This window comes from Agelaius tricolor, unplaced genomic scaffold, assembly GCF_023055355.1.
Source record: "Agelaius tricolor isolate 1412-34295 unplaced genomic scaffold, bAgeTri1.0.p SCAF_14, whole genome shotgun sequence".
Classification (NCBI taxonomy): domain Eukaryota; kingdom Metazoa; phylum Chordata; class Aves; order Passeriformes; family Icteridae; genus Agelaius; species Agelaius tricolor.
This window is the reverse complement of record NW_027269274.1, coordinates 10,397,354-10,410,480: the sequence shown is the minus strand read 5'-3', so window position 1 is coordinate 10,410,480 and position 13,127 is coordinate 10,397,354. Positions and strand designations below refer to the sequence as shown.

Genomic DNA, 13,127 nt, shown 5'->3' with positions numbered 1-13,127 from the left:
TACCTAAAGGAAAAACCATGTAAATAGACTTTAAGAGACACACTTGATAATAAATCTATGACAAAAGGCAATGTAGAAATCTGTGCTTCTGAATTTATTATCTGACCTTCCTGCTGAGCATTCCCATGCAGCTGTAGGATAAAATAAATTGCACTAGCTAAAGAAACTGTAGGACACATTTGAATATTCCCTGTTCTGAAATATTAGCCTGTGGTAGTTTTGACCATCTCTCTCTCAAGTGGAGAATGTCACTGTGGACAGAGGAAGGCACTAGGAATTTCACTGGAAGAGAGGATTGCAAAAATGGAGTAGACCCCAACTGAGACCCCTGCACTGAAAGTGCAAAAGTTGTCTTGCTAAAATGGATTAGAATCAAAAAACCCAAACCACAAAACAACCTTCATTAAAATACTCTTCTGGGAAATGTGCAGCATATGACTACTTAAAGGAACTGGTTTTGCTTAGAAATACAGCCAAGTTCCCACATTTCTGAAAGATTAAGGACTTTTTTTATCCTTTATGTCTGCATTTCTTTTCTTTTCCTTTCTCCTTTAAAAAGCCTTCATAAGAATCCCAGAAAGAAAAGGTGACTTTAGTGCACAGCAGATGGACACCACGCTGTTCATTAAAGCAGATAAATAAAGGGCTTATCCTGTAAAGCAGCTGAGCACCAGCACTTTTTCTGTCAGCTGTAGAAAGCTCCTGGCTTGCAGCATTTAATACAACTGAATTGTGGAGGCCATTATTCCACAGGTTTAGATCCAGCCTGAGTCTCTCTCACCTCATTAATATTTCAACTGGGCAAAGGGAGACTCTGGTTCTGCACAAATCCTTGGAGCCTCCTCACTGCTTTCCCTCACACTGCAGCCACCTGAAGAAGAAGGCTGGAACTCTCTACAGTATTATTTATTGTAAAATAACAAAAAACAACAATAACATTTATTGTTGATGATGGAACATCATCAGGAGAACACATTCTCTGAGCCTAAGAATTGGCAATCTAATTAAGGCACGTTCAGAAAATCTCATGCTCACCTCAGACCTTTATAATAATGATACTGTATACAAACTAAAACACTGTTCAAAGGACATTAACCATACATTTCAGACTGAAAGTATGACAGGTAAGATTAGATGAGACACATTCAGCAGACCACCAGAGCCAAATTTTGAAACAGAGGACTACCAACATCATGTTTGCAGGAAAGCAGATACACAGTCCTATTTCACTTGCAGGCACAAACTAGCAGATGGTTTGCAAAACCAGGAAAGTGAACTTGAAGCACCCACTCTGTCTTTTACAACTTCACAAGCATGAGTTTTGCATGGAAAAATTACATGTCTACATCATTAGCAGATGCAGGTCCTAACTCTACCACTTTGATTATTTCCTTTTAACTGCCTTGTTTCTGATGCCTTTTAAAAAGGAGCACAACCGTTTCTCACTATTTATTCAAGATCTTGAAGAAAAATTATTCCTGGTGGGCCTTGAGCTCCCCCCATTGACTTCTCACTAGCTGCTAACATTCAGGCCTCATTCCAACACTGCCAGTGTCCAGACAAGCTTTTCTGGGTGGGATGTTGAATTTTTACAACAATGAAGATGTGATTGCCCTCTGCTGTGTGTATGCTCGCTGTATTTTAGTTGTACCACTGCTAACACAAGTTATTGCTCTGCCTGGCCCTTCCTGGAGAGTGCTGCTACTCAGCTGAAGAGCTTATTTTCCTTTTTCTTTCAATTTCTCCCTAAACTCTTCCCCCTTGCTCCCTGGCCAAAGCCTTGTGTGATCTGACACACTCTACTCATCTCAGCCTGGAGCCCAGGGTTATTACACACTCTGGATTATGTTCACCATCAGCACTTCAATGAGCTGACTTAATGTACTCAATGGTGCCAGAATTTCTGAATGTGCCAGAAGACTTTAGATATCATTTGCCATGAACACTAATCCATAAAGTCTGAGCTTCAGGCCATCCACATGTCACCCAGAAGGCTGGCAAACAAATCAGGTTGTCAAGAGCTTCCAGCATGGCTCAGGCTCCACTGACTCTCCATTGTTGGTGTTGACAAAGGGCGTAGCCATGCTCGTGGCTAAAGACTTTGGCTGTCTCCTGGCTTATGACCAATTTCTACAATAATCCAATGACAGACACTATTATGTTTTTCTGAATAAATAACTAGCATGTGTTTTCTTTCTTATACCCATGAAATACTTATGGCTTTGGGGAGATCTGGAGCTCCTTCCCCAAAACAGGAAATGCAGTTCTAAAATGCAGCACCCTTATTTGTCTCCTGATGCAGATAGGTGAAGTTCCCAGAAGACCAGTGAAGGCACTGGAATAATGTGGGAAAGACTGAGGCCACAGTTTAGGCTTTTTGTCACCTTCTTGGTCTTTAAGGTACATTTTCTACACTTTCTTATCTGTGTTATGCATTCTGGATATATAAAAGAGGGAGGGAGCAACCTTAGAGGATACCATTTCATAGACAGATCCTCAATAGAATATAAAGATGGAGGAGATAGGTCATGCTCTTTCTTTTCCTGTCCTGTGACATGAGGCTGTGTCAGGGAATAAAGGGATATGGCTGGAGGGAACTCTCTGATTATTCTTTGCTGTTAAATTGACTGCCTTCAGCAGCATCAATGCTCATGGCTATCTGACTGCACACAAGGAATGGGAGCAAGCCCAGGTGACAAATTAATTTGGTTTTAGACGAAAGAATGGCTAAAGATTTTCACAGTTATGTTTAACATACTTCCCTGGTTCTGTTCTACAAGCCATTTGCTCTTTCCTCCAAATATCTTCTTGCAAACAACTTAATTTAGAAATGCTTCCAGCACCTGTTGTCTGCATGGACTTGTCTTTTGGAGCATTTCTTTTATGTCAAAGATTGTCTTACTCATGTTTTTCAGAATGGTGTGTAGCTTTTCTCTTTCAAATATGAGATCAGACTTTTATAATGCCAAGAGCCCTCTAGTCCTGTGCAAGAGCTGAGTAAACTATGCATATTCTATTCTATTCTATTTTATTCTACTCTATTCTATTCTATCCATAAACCTCCCCTACCAGTTTCTACCTCAATGCCTTCCCATAGCACACAATGCTACATTATTAAGAATTATTTTATGTGGTTGGTTTAATCCTCAGACTAAGCTGAATAATGCCTAGGAGAGAACTGTCATAATGAGACAGTTTATATTATAGAAAGCAAGCGAGGGCCTTTCATGTGGAAGGTGGGGAAGCTCATCATCATCCTGTAAGCACTTTGTACAGCTGCTGACTGGCCTGCAGGGAGCCACAGTTCAAGCAAGCATGTTTAAACCTTTATTAAACAAGTCTTTTGCATTCCTATCCTTAAAACAGTTTCCAGGTCCTTTCCACAGGTCACTTGCCCCTTCTTCAAAATCTCTTCTTGCATACCACTTCATTTCTGAATGTTATATTCTGCTGTTCCAAATATTTTGACATAATCTCTTAGTGAGTGGAATGGTTGCCCAAAAAGCTGTAGAACTTCTTACATCTCTCCCCAGCACACCTGAAGAGTAAGATCCTGAGAGCTGAGTATGATCTGATATTCTGTAGGAGAAAAAAACCTCAGAGCAGAAAACAGATTCAGGGCATCATCTGTTAATGATAATCAGAGCCATTATTGGGGTACAGAGACAGGACACTAATGTGGCAGTCCATTCATGTCTAGAACTGAGCAATAATTTCTTTCTTTTTCTCCAGAGTTCAATCCTTTCCTTTTCTGTCAATCACCTACAGTGCCTGGAAACAAAGCTAAGCAAAAAACTGCCATCAGAGTGCTTCCAGACTACCCCTCTGTTTTGCAAGTCAACATTGTCTCCCTCCTCCATTCTCCACAGAATCATATAATTACAAAATGGTTTAGACACTATTGGAAGACACCTTTAAAGACCACACAAATGGAAGACACCTTTAAAGACCACGTACTCCAACCCCTTGCAATGAGCAGGGACATGTTTAAGTAGGTCAGGTTGATCAGAGATCCATCCAACCTGGACTGGAATGTCTTCAGAGATGGGGCATCTACCACTTCTCTGGGCAACCTGGCCCAAGGCTTCATCACTCTCAATGTAAATAAATTCTTCCTTGTATCTAATCTGAATCTACCGTCCTTTAGTTTAAAACCATTACCCCATTCTTGCTCTAAGGCAACAGTGGTAATAACAACCAGCAGCAGAGTGCACAGAGCAGAAAATAAACCCTCAAGTGACTTAATTTGCCTTGGACATTTATTCCTCATGGGACTTGGCACACTGCCATCAGTGCTGAGCATGCCAACAGAAAAAGATCTTTTGGATATTTATTCCTTTCTCAGACCCTTCTAGAACTGATGGATGTTTATATTGAAGGAAACAGACCAAGTCTAATATGAAAACCTCCCAACCTTCAGACAGTGGCACAAACCTTTGAGCTTAGGATATTAATTCTTGTACCAATAATAAAGGCAGCACTGTTTCTCACAAGGTAAAACAAGTCTGAGAAGGAGAGAGAACAATTAGCCAAAGCTAGGAACCAAACAAGCAGTTTTGTTTGGACTATGAACAAAGCACAGTGGGTAGTTCTGGCCCATGCATGTTATGTCAAACCTCAGTAGCTGCAGGTACTGTATCCACTTTCCTATACACTGATACTGAAAATAAAAGGCTGCAAAACTTAGATTTGTTTTTCTCTGTGGGGAGTGTAGAAAGTCCTAGTCTAGAACTCCTTCATTGCCAACATTCAAATAAATGCAATATACATTTTTTTCAAGCTCACTGGACAGTGAATATCGTAGGTACATGTGATTGAAAAAGGAATTAAGCAAGTTAATTCAGTTGTCTCCCACCAGGCCCATTTTCATCACTGGTGGCATTACAGCTATTATATGTGGCTATTTTTAGCATTAGTAAATAGCAGTAGGACTGGTCTGTGGCAGGTGTGGGAGGAGCAATGGACTTCATTACCTACGTTGTTAAAAACTCCTTATTGAATCTTATGAAATCACTCCGTGCTTTCCTCACCTACAGAAAATAACTCCCATCACTCAGAAGCTCGCAGGGTTTGATTTAGCGAAGTTCTGAGACGTTAAACCAGGACAGCCGCCTAGAATGGCTCACAGGAGCTGCTGCTGCTGACGGGCACACATTCGGGGACATGACCGAGCTCCGGGGCCTCGGCTCGCCACCGGCACTGCCCCAAGCCCAGGCAGGGCCCCGCCTGTCTGTGCCCTCACACGGGCTCTTGCCATGCCTCTGACAACGGCCCTGGCAACTACCAGGCTTCGTGCGCATTGAGCGGTCCCATCTCATCGCAGATGTACGCAATAAGCAGTACCAGACGCCTCAGCATGCCCTTCCTTTAGACCTGCAATGTGTAAGAAAATGAAACTTTTTCTGCTCTCTTGGCTAATAATCCATTTTATTATAGGAGACGCTCCATTCGTCCCCGTGTGCAGGAGATCCAAGGGGCAGGTGGAGGCACACGGGGGAAGCAGCTTTTCCCCACACTTCGCTCTAACTTAAAGGGCACCGAGGCAGGTCGAACCCGGGCCTTAGGCCGACCGCTCCAGGCCGGGCAAAGGGGGGGCAAAGGACAACCCCGACACCGCCCCTCGCTCCGCCCGCCCTGTCCAGCACTATCCGCCCTGCCAGCCTCGGCCGGGAGGGCGCAGAGGCACCGGCACCGGCACCGGCACCGCCCCGCGCCCCGCCCGACACCGGCACCGCCCCGCCCCGCGCCCCGCCCGGCACCGCCCGCCTGCCGGCCGCTCATGCGCGCTCGCACCGGCCTCCTGTTGGCTCACTTCACGCCCCCTCGCAGAGGGGAGAGAGCCTTAAACAACGCAAGTTTGTCCTTCTATACGTAGTCTTTAGGCAGATACTGACACTTTCGCCTCTGGTATAAAAGACGTTTTTATTATTTTGCAACGATTCATAGTGCTTGTGGCTGAAATGCAGGGTGGAGAGCCCTCCTTGGCGTTTTGTCCCCCCCTCGCTCCCTCCGAATAGGTCGGCCCGGCTTTCCTGCCGCCGGCTACGGAAGGGGCGGGCATGGCCGAGGGTCAGCGCGGCCGCCGCGGCGAAGGCGATCTTGCCGCCATGGCGCCGCCGCCGCCGGTACAGACCCGGCTCCCGGACTGGGACGGGCTGAAGCTCCGCGTGCGGAACCTCATCGCCTCGCACCGCGTCATGATCTTCAGCAAGAGCTATTGCCCCTACTGCAACAAGGTGAGGCAGCGGCGGCGGCGAGAGCCCGCTGGGCAGGGTCCCCCGCGGGCCGTCCCCTCGAGGCAAGCACGGGCAGACCTTGGCCCGAGGGCGCCCGCTGGGCCCGGGCACGGCGCGGGGCTGAGGGAGGGCGGTGTGGGCATGCGGCGGCCCCTGCGGGCTTTGGAGCGCGTGGAAGTGGCGCTGTGTCCATCCCGCTCCAGCAGCACGTGCTGGAAAACCGCTTGCTGCTCGAAACCAGGCGAGGATCCGTGGCGTTCGTGGAAGTTCTTAGGCTTTGCCACGGTGGGAGGTGGATGTGTGGCGAGTTCTGCACAGTACGCTTGTTCCTCAGCTCTGCAGCTGCTCGAAGCTCACGGTGCTGGCTGTGTTCTTTCCTCGCTGGAAATTTGGGTACCACGTTGGTGTTCAGCTTGGACAAAGCTGCTCTCCACGGGAGGGATGAGTTAAGTTTTCTGCCCTTCCTAGATTTAAGGAAGGTTGACTCTGTAGCAGGTGCATAAGTTCTAAATCCTGGTTGCAGCGTGTGTTTAAAAGAAGAGTAAAGCAGTCTTGGTTAATTGTAATGTTTAGAGAAAAATATCTTTTTAGCCCTAATTGTACACCAATGTACACCCATTTGCTATAGCTAGTAAGCCAAACTCATTAAAAACTCAAGGTCTTCATTAGAATTTTATTGTACCAGCATACTGGTCATAGTCCACACAGGACCTGAGGGTTTGTAGGCCTTGGTTACCTTGGATAGTTACATAAAGTATGTTATGAAATTTTATTTATACCTCACACTATGATATTTGATATGGCCATTGTGTAAGAACATAAGTGGAACTGTTGGATCAAGTCCTGGTGTTCCTCAATAGAACTGATAACCAGGAACATACTCAGAAACCTCACTCCCATTTCTGGGTTAGATTTAGTTCTGGGAAGGGAAGAGATATTAGGACCCCCTTGCAGAAAACTGAACTGAATATATCCTATCTCACTTGCAACTTAACTGAGGTTTTGGGAAAGGAAACTTCTGTGTTTGGGAAGATCAACCAAACCAGTGCCTTCTGTCTAAGAACTTTTTGGCAGTCAGTAAATCAGAGTACGTAGCTCAAATCCATTTTAACAGCTTACTCGAAGTTTCAGTAAATGAAGAGTTGGAGTCTTGCTCCTGTCTAGTCCAGCTGACAAAAATGTTATCTTCTGCTGAGGAAAAATAATTTCTTGAGGACTTCAGAGTTGCCCATTGAGAAATACCTAGTCAGTATTGCCCTGTGTGCTTTTAGTGCTTGTGATTGTAAATGCTGATGCTCATGACACTCAGTTTCGTGGGTTTGAGATCACATGATGGCACTGTAACTTTTTAAACGTTGTGCCTTTTTCCTTCATCTGTTTGTGGTCTTGCAGAGGCTCTAGACTAAGACAAGAAGGGGAGCAAAGACTTGTTTGTAGTCCAGTAATTAAATTCCAGATTTTTCTTTCCTGCATTTGTTCATAGCTTCTCCATTAGGCAGATTGCTTGCTTCAGGGAAGCAATCAGATATAAGGAATATTAGGAATATTATTCTTACTGTCTTGCAAAGGGGAAGAATGAACACAGGGGGTAGGAGGACCCTCTATCATGGCCCTTTCTAGGAGGGGGATTTGAAAAATGCTGTGTGAATTTTTGTGAAGAAACAGGTCATAAATAGGGCTGGGGGAAGAAGAGGTGACTGCTCTGGTAGGCAGATTTCCTTGGCTTATTTTCCTGCTTGGAACAGAACAGAAAGGTAATATAACAAAGAAAATGTGGAGAAGAGGTGTAGATTGCAGACAGAGAATTAGAAGAAGAAAGTTTAGGGAAGAAGGAATCCACACATGAGACATCAAGTGATAAAACAGAGGAGTACCTGTAACACTAAGGGTATTAAAAATCCCTCTTACTAAAGACTTAGAAATTAGTGAAAGGAATGGGAAAACAATGGCTAATGGAGGATTCTTGTTAGCTGATCAAGTCTATAGAATTAATGAAGTGGATATAATTTGGAAGTGTAGTTACAGCTTGGGTACTTAGACTGTAATCACATAGTTCTGAGTTCTTGGACACATATGAATAGTGTGCATTGTATATCTTTTACTGTGGATAGTTGTTAGCAGTGTGCTTTTGGTAGGATTAATAGAAAAAGATGTTTAGTGCTCATGGTCTGAAAGTACCTAATTTGGGTGTGGAAAGAATTCTCCATTTCAAGTGGAGGTAGCCATGCTAGAAGAAAATTAAAATGGCACTTTTCTTTAGAAACACAACTGCAAATAAATTCCCTAAGTGAATTAGGTAGGTGATTGTATTCAGGTTAGCTAATAGCATGACTTGGCAATTGTGCTGTTCTTCTGCAAATGCAATTTGTTGTTCAACTGCTTTAACAGGGCAGTGGTGGAGAGGGGGTAGTGGTAGAATTACTTCCTTGTCATAATTTAACTTGGCTGTTTTTTCAATTGCTTAGCAGCCAGAAAAGATAATAAGAAGATAGAAATGCATAAAGAAAACATAGTTTTTGAGCATGAAAAAATGGCAAGGCTGAACACTGTGATATGTTGATACTTTAGGAGCAACAGCTGTGATTGCATCAAGTTACTGGTTATTTTAGTTATATTTTATGCAATTACAGATTACATTCTCTGTCCTCGGGGGGTTCTGGCCAATTCAGCTGTAGCTATTATGGAGTGTTAGCTGATACTAGAAAAAGCAGACCTCGGACATACCATTATTATTTTATGATGTGAAGCTGATCTCAAACCTGCTTAGCTTTCCTAGTGACAGAAAGCATCTCTGGGAAGCATTTCCTAAAGCTAGACTAATTTCTTGGTTTCAGAGGAATTATCTATTGTTTAATAATACTTGGAAGTGTTTCTAGTCCATCACTTGTGAAAACTGAAAGGGTTTAGTAGGTAACTGAGGCCATTGCATTGGTGAAAAGGGAAGTAAATGCTTGTATCAGTGACCCTGCAACCTTGTACCCCACCCCAGACATTTGAAGAAATGATAGTTCTGTCTTTGGGCTGTAAGAAAATCTCCCACGGCACTGCTGAAGTTTCCAGTGGGGTGTGTGTGTGAGACACACGAATTTCTTTGCCTGAGTTGGTATTAGTTTTATTGGGTTCAAAGTTTTCAGTGGACTTTCTTTTTCATTAGTTGGTCTAATAACTCCTTTAATCTCATTTTAATTTTGGCTTTTACAATGCCAGATAGCAGTGAGTTTTCTGGTTGTGTTCCCTAGGGAGATTTACTTCCTTTTCATTTCAAAGTTGTTTTCTGGTAAATGCAGTTATTGCTGAGTGCTCCAGTGAGTATTTCCGAGAAATCATTTCCTGTTCAGCTTATCTTGATATTAGTCATGATTAGTGTGTTATCTTTCTACTCCTCCTAATCATTTCCTTCTCCAAACCAAAGTCATCTATTATCTCTTGCCTGCATTGAAGATTTTGTAACTGCTCATGTGCTTGCTATGATCCTTCCTTCAGTTTCATTAGCACAACACAAGTATGATTTGTTCATAAGTGCAAAGTGCAATAGTTACTTCTAATTAGGATGCTGGTGTTTGTCTGATTTTTTTTCTCTCTACTGAGTACCTTCAGTAGAGAATAAAGGTGGTCTAAATGCCTTAAATCTGTCCTTTCTTGAGTGTAATCTTTCTTGGTTTAGTAATGTTCTGTCCTGTCCTCCTTCGTGCCAGCTGCTGTTGCAATGTTTTGGCAGAGTTTTTTAAAAAAGAAAACAAAACCCGGTGAATGCTTGCCTGTTACTCCACTGCTTTGCTGCAAACTAAACCAGCAGCCAAGCAGCTAATTTTCTAATTTGCCTCTGCATTCTTAACACTTCCTAGCAGCAATCACTTTAAGCTTTGCTCTTTGGATCTTGCATGGCATTTACCTTGGGGTTTGTAACAGCAGATGCAGAACAGGAGGTCTGGAGTGGTTCCACTGCTGTTTCCCTTTCATTCTGCCTGTAGCTGTAATCCAGGAGGCAAGCCTGAAGGTAATGGTGAGCTTAGGACAAAAAATTTCAAGGATCATCTAGATGGTAAGAGGACTGGAGGATCACACACACTGAATGTGTCAAGGAAGAGCTCAGTTTGTTGACCCTTGGTAAGGCTGACTGGAAGTTTGTTGCTGCCTTCAGCTGACAAGTGGGAAGACAATCAGATTGTTATTCAAGTTGCAGAGGGAAAGGAGAAGAACCAGCAAACATGAGTTGCAATGGCAGACACTCCAAAGGGATAAAATGGAAGTTCTTTACTGTGAGGATGGTCAAACATTGAGCCAGCCCAGGGCAATTCTGGTGTCTTTGTCCTTGTGGATGTTCCAAGTGAGAGGACAGTGCTTGAGCAATGTCATCAACCTTCACATTTGGCTCTGCTTTGAGCAGGGAGTTCATGCAGGTGGCCTGAAAAGGTCCCTTAGAACTTCCACTATTCTAAACCTGTAGAACCAATATAATCAGTTACAGAGGCAAAGCTTTTTTTTTGAATGTTACAGTTGATATATGAGGTACTAAGAAACTTAATTTGTTGTTGGTACAGAATACAAAATCTTCTTGTTTGCCTGCATAAAGCTGAAACTTAATCAGAAAACACTGGAATACTCAGTATTCAGTATAGTAACAGTGTGAGTCACAGCAATATTAAAAACATTCTATTCCCTGTGTGTTAGACATCTTTAAACTTACTAGATGGGCCTCAACATACTCTTGATGAAGCTCTGTCAATAAATTTGAGGTTCCTCAGAAAGCTGATTTTAAAATGTTCAGGCTCCATGCTGGCAAGCGAGTCCATCCCCAGACATTCAGTGATTCTTGCTAGAGCTGTTTTCAAATGCCAGCTTCACAAAAAGTGTTGCTGTAGAAATCTTGTTTCTAAAAGGTTGCCTGGTTTGAATCAGGTAATGATACATTTTGTCCATCCAGAACTGAGGTTAAAAAAACACCCAGCTGAGTGCTGAGTACTCAGTATTTGGAACACGTTCCTTCTTTCTGCAGCTTTTTTTTTTTTAATTTCCTTGATAGCATTTTGTTTTGCTTATTATTCTTTTTTTTTTCCTTAGTATTACCAAGGAATCTTGCTGCTGCTTTATCTCTCTTCTTTGGTTTTTTATATGGCAGTCAGCTCCATGGCTTTTGGTATGTCACAGGTGGAGAAGTCAGCAGCTAAGCAAACTGTATCTAGAAGCTTTTTCTTAAGGTAATGGGACTTGTTTTGGAAGGTTAAATGCTCTGGCTTTAAGTGAGGAACACACAAAACATAGAGCCAAGCTACCAAAGCTGTGTGGAGCCTGTGCCCCAGAGCACAGGAACTGAGCCTTAGAGGTGTCTAAGCAGGGAAGTTGTCCCCTGAGCTGAGAAACCTTTGCACTGCCATGGTGTCTGTTCCTCTTGCAGGTGAAGGAACTCTTCCGCTCCCTGCGAGTGGACTACTATGCTCTGGAGCTGGATGTAACTGGTGAGTAGCAGAAACAACAGTGTATCACATGCTGCTGCTTAATGTAACTAAAAATGAGTGATTCCTTGAGCTGCATGATTCCTTAAACTGTCCTGAACTAACTGGGGGACCTGTGAAACAAGTAAAATGCATTTTAATATATGCAGAGATAAAGGCAATTAGGCTTCAATGTGGTTTTTTATACAGGATGTGTTTTTAATATAACTGAAGGCTTTGACTGTAAAAACCATCAGGTGATAGAGAATGTGAGATCTGATTTCTGTCCAAGGAGCTATGGCTTCTGGGGAATAAGTCTGTAATTTTTTTTCCTGTTCCTGGTTCTCTTGTGGCTTCAGGTGAATTGTTAATGTTTGACTTGGTATGCTGGTGACCTTCTTTGGGAAACGTGCTGAGTCACTGGAAGGAAGGGCAAATTCCAGTAACTTGGCTGCTGCCAAGTTTCAAGTTGTTTTTTTTCCTTAAAGCCCAAGCTGCTTTAGTTTTAGGACATGTGCAGTGCCTTATGTGTATACAGACATAATGCACATAGCTTTTAATGTAGTTTTAGGAACAAATCGTTTCTAATATGGTTTTTACTGAGCTCTTAAATGCACATTTGGTAAACTGTTGAGTGTCTATTCTTTTTTTCTGCACAAAACTTAAATTCCCAATGTTTTTTTAAAGTTCTAATGCCTTTTTGAAGTTTTTACTTTTGCCTAAGCAATGTTTGGGAGAAATGTACCTATTTATTCATCTCTTCTTAGTTCCTTTTGCTTCTTATTCAAGTTGTCATACTGTGAATTAATTATAGCCCAAGATACGTAAAGTACAATGCACAGCCTTTTTTTTTCCTGGAATTACTTCTAATTAATAGTATATTTCCCTTGCAGTTGCTGTGATTACTGATACTTAGTAGATATAATCTTGGAATAAAAAGATTTTAGTCAAAGTGATTACTGTAAATCCCCATTCCCACATTTACTGCTGAGAGATCTAAATTGAGCCTGTGTGTAGGTGCTGATGATTCAGATGGCAGGTGAGGTCAAGCAATGATAATTTTAAAACTAGAAAGTTTCTGACAGTGTGGTGGGTAGAAAAAGGAGGAAGGTAGCTTTAGGGTAAGTAGAAAAGCATGTTCATACTTCCCTTACCCATTGTCTCATAATACAAAGCTGCTGGGCAAAATTATGTTCCTGTGCAAAGAACATACTCCAAAATAAGAAGTTCTCATGAAAGAAAAGGTGTCTGTATGATCTTCTGTGATAGCTGGAAAAGGATTTTTGTGTAGTGAACACTGTAGTGTGTAGCAACAAATGTGACACTGTAAGAGATAAAAATCCTTGAAATAGAAGAGCTAAACTCTTACTACTTCAGCATTACTCCATGCTGTAGAATTGTGGCTTGAAATATCAATTTAATTTTTGTATTTAAGCCTGCTCCTTTGAGAAGTAGTTTC

At 42.6% G+C, this 13,127-nt stretch overlaps 1 protein-coding gene and 1 long non-coding RNA gene across 5 annotated transcripts in view; one reads left to right on the top strand and one right to left on the bottom strand.

Moving 5' to 3' along the window:
* Positions 1–5,816: 5,816 nt before the first annotated feature.
* TXNRD3 (thioredoxin reductase 3) overlaps positions 5,817–13,127 on the top strand; it is a 32,134-nt gene continuing 24,823 nt past the window's right edge. For 2 of the 4 annotated variants that reach the window (XR_011681162.1, XM_071439646.1), the window contains exons 1-2: positions 5,817–6,236; positions 11,632–11,692. Coding sequence is in view for 3 of the 4 variants with exons in the window: in XM_071439646.1 (XP_071295747.1) it covers positions 6,060–6,236; positions 11,632–11,692 (238 nt within the window). In the remaining variant the exon portion in view is untranslated. Of the gene's footprint in view, positions 6,237–9,688; positions 9,739–10,145; positions 10,234–11,631; positions 11,693–13,127 lie in introns of those variants that run through there. The other 2 variants (XM_071439648.1, XM_071439647.1) reach the window with 2 other exon arrangements.
* LOC139595874 (uncharacterized) lies at positions 5,904–11,636 on the bottom strand. The gene is made up of 2 exons (XR_011681163.1): positions 10,129–11,636; positions 5,904–6,749 (listed from the first exon to the last, which is right to left on the bottom strand). It is a non-coding gene; the product is annotated as an uncharacterized lncRNA (long non-coding RNA).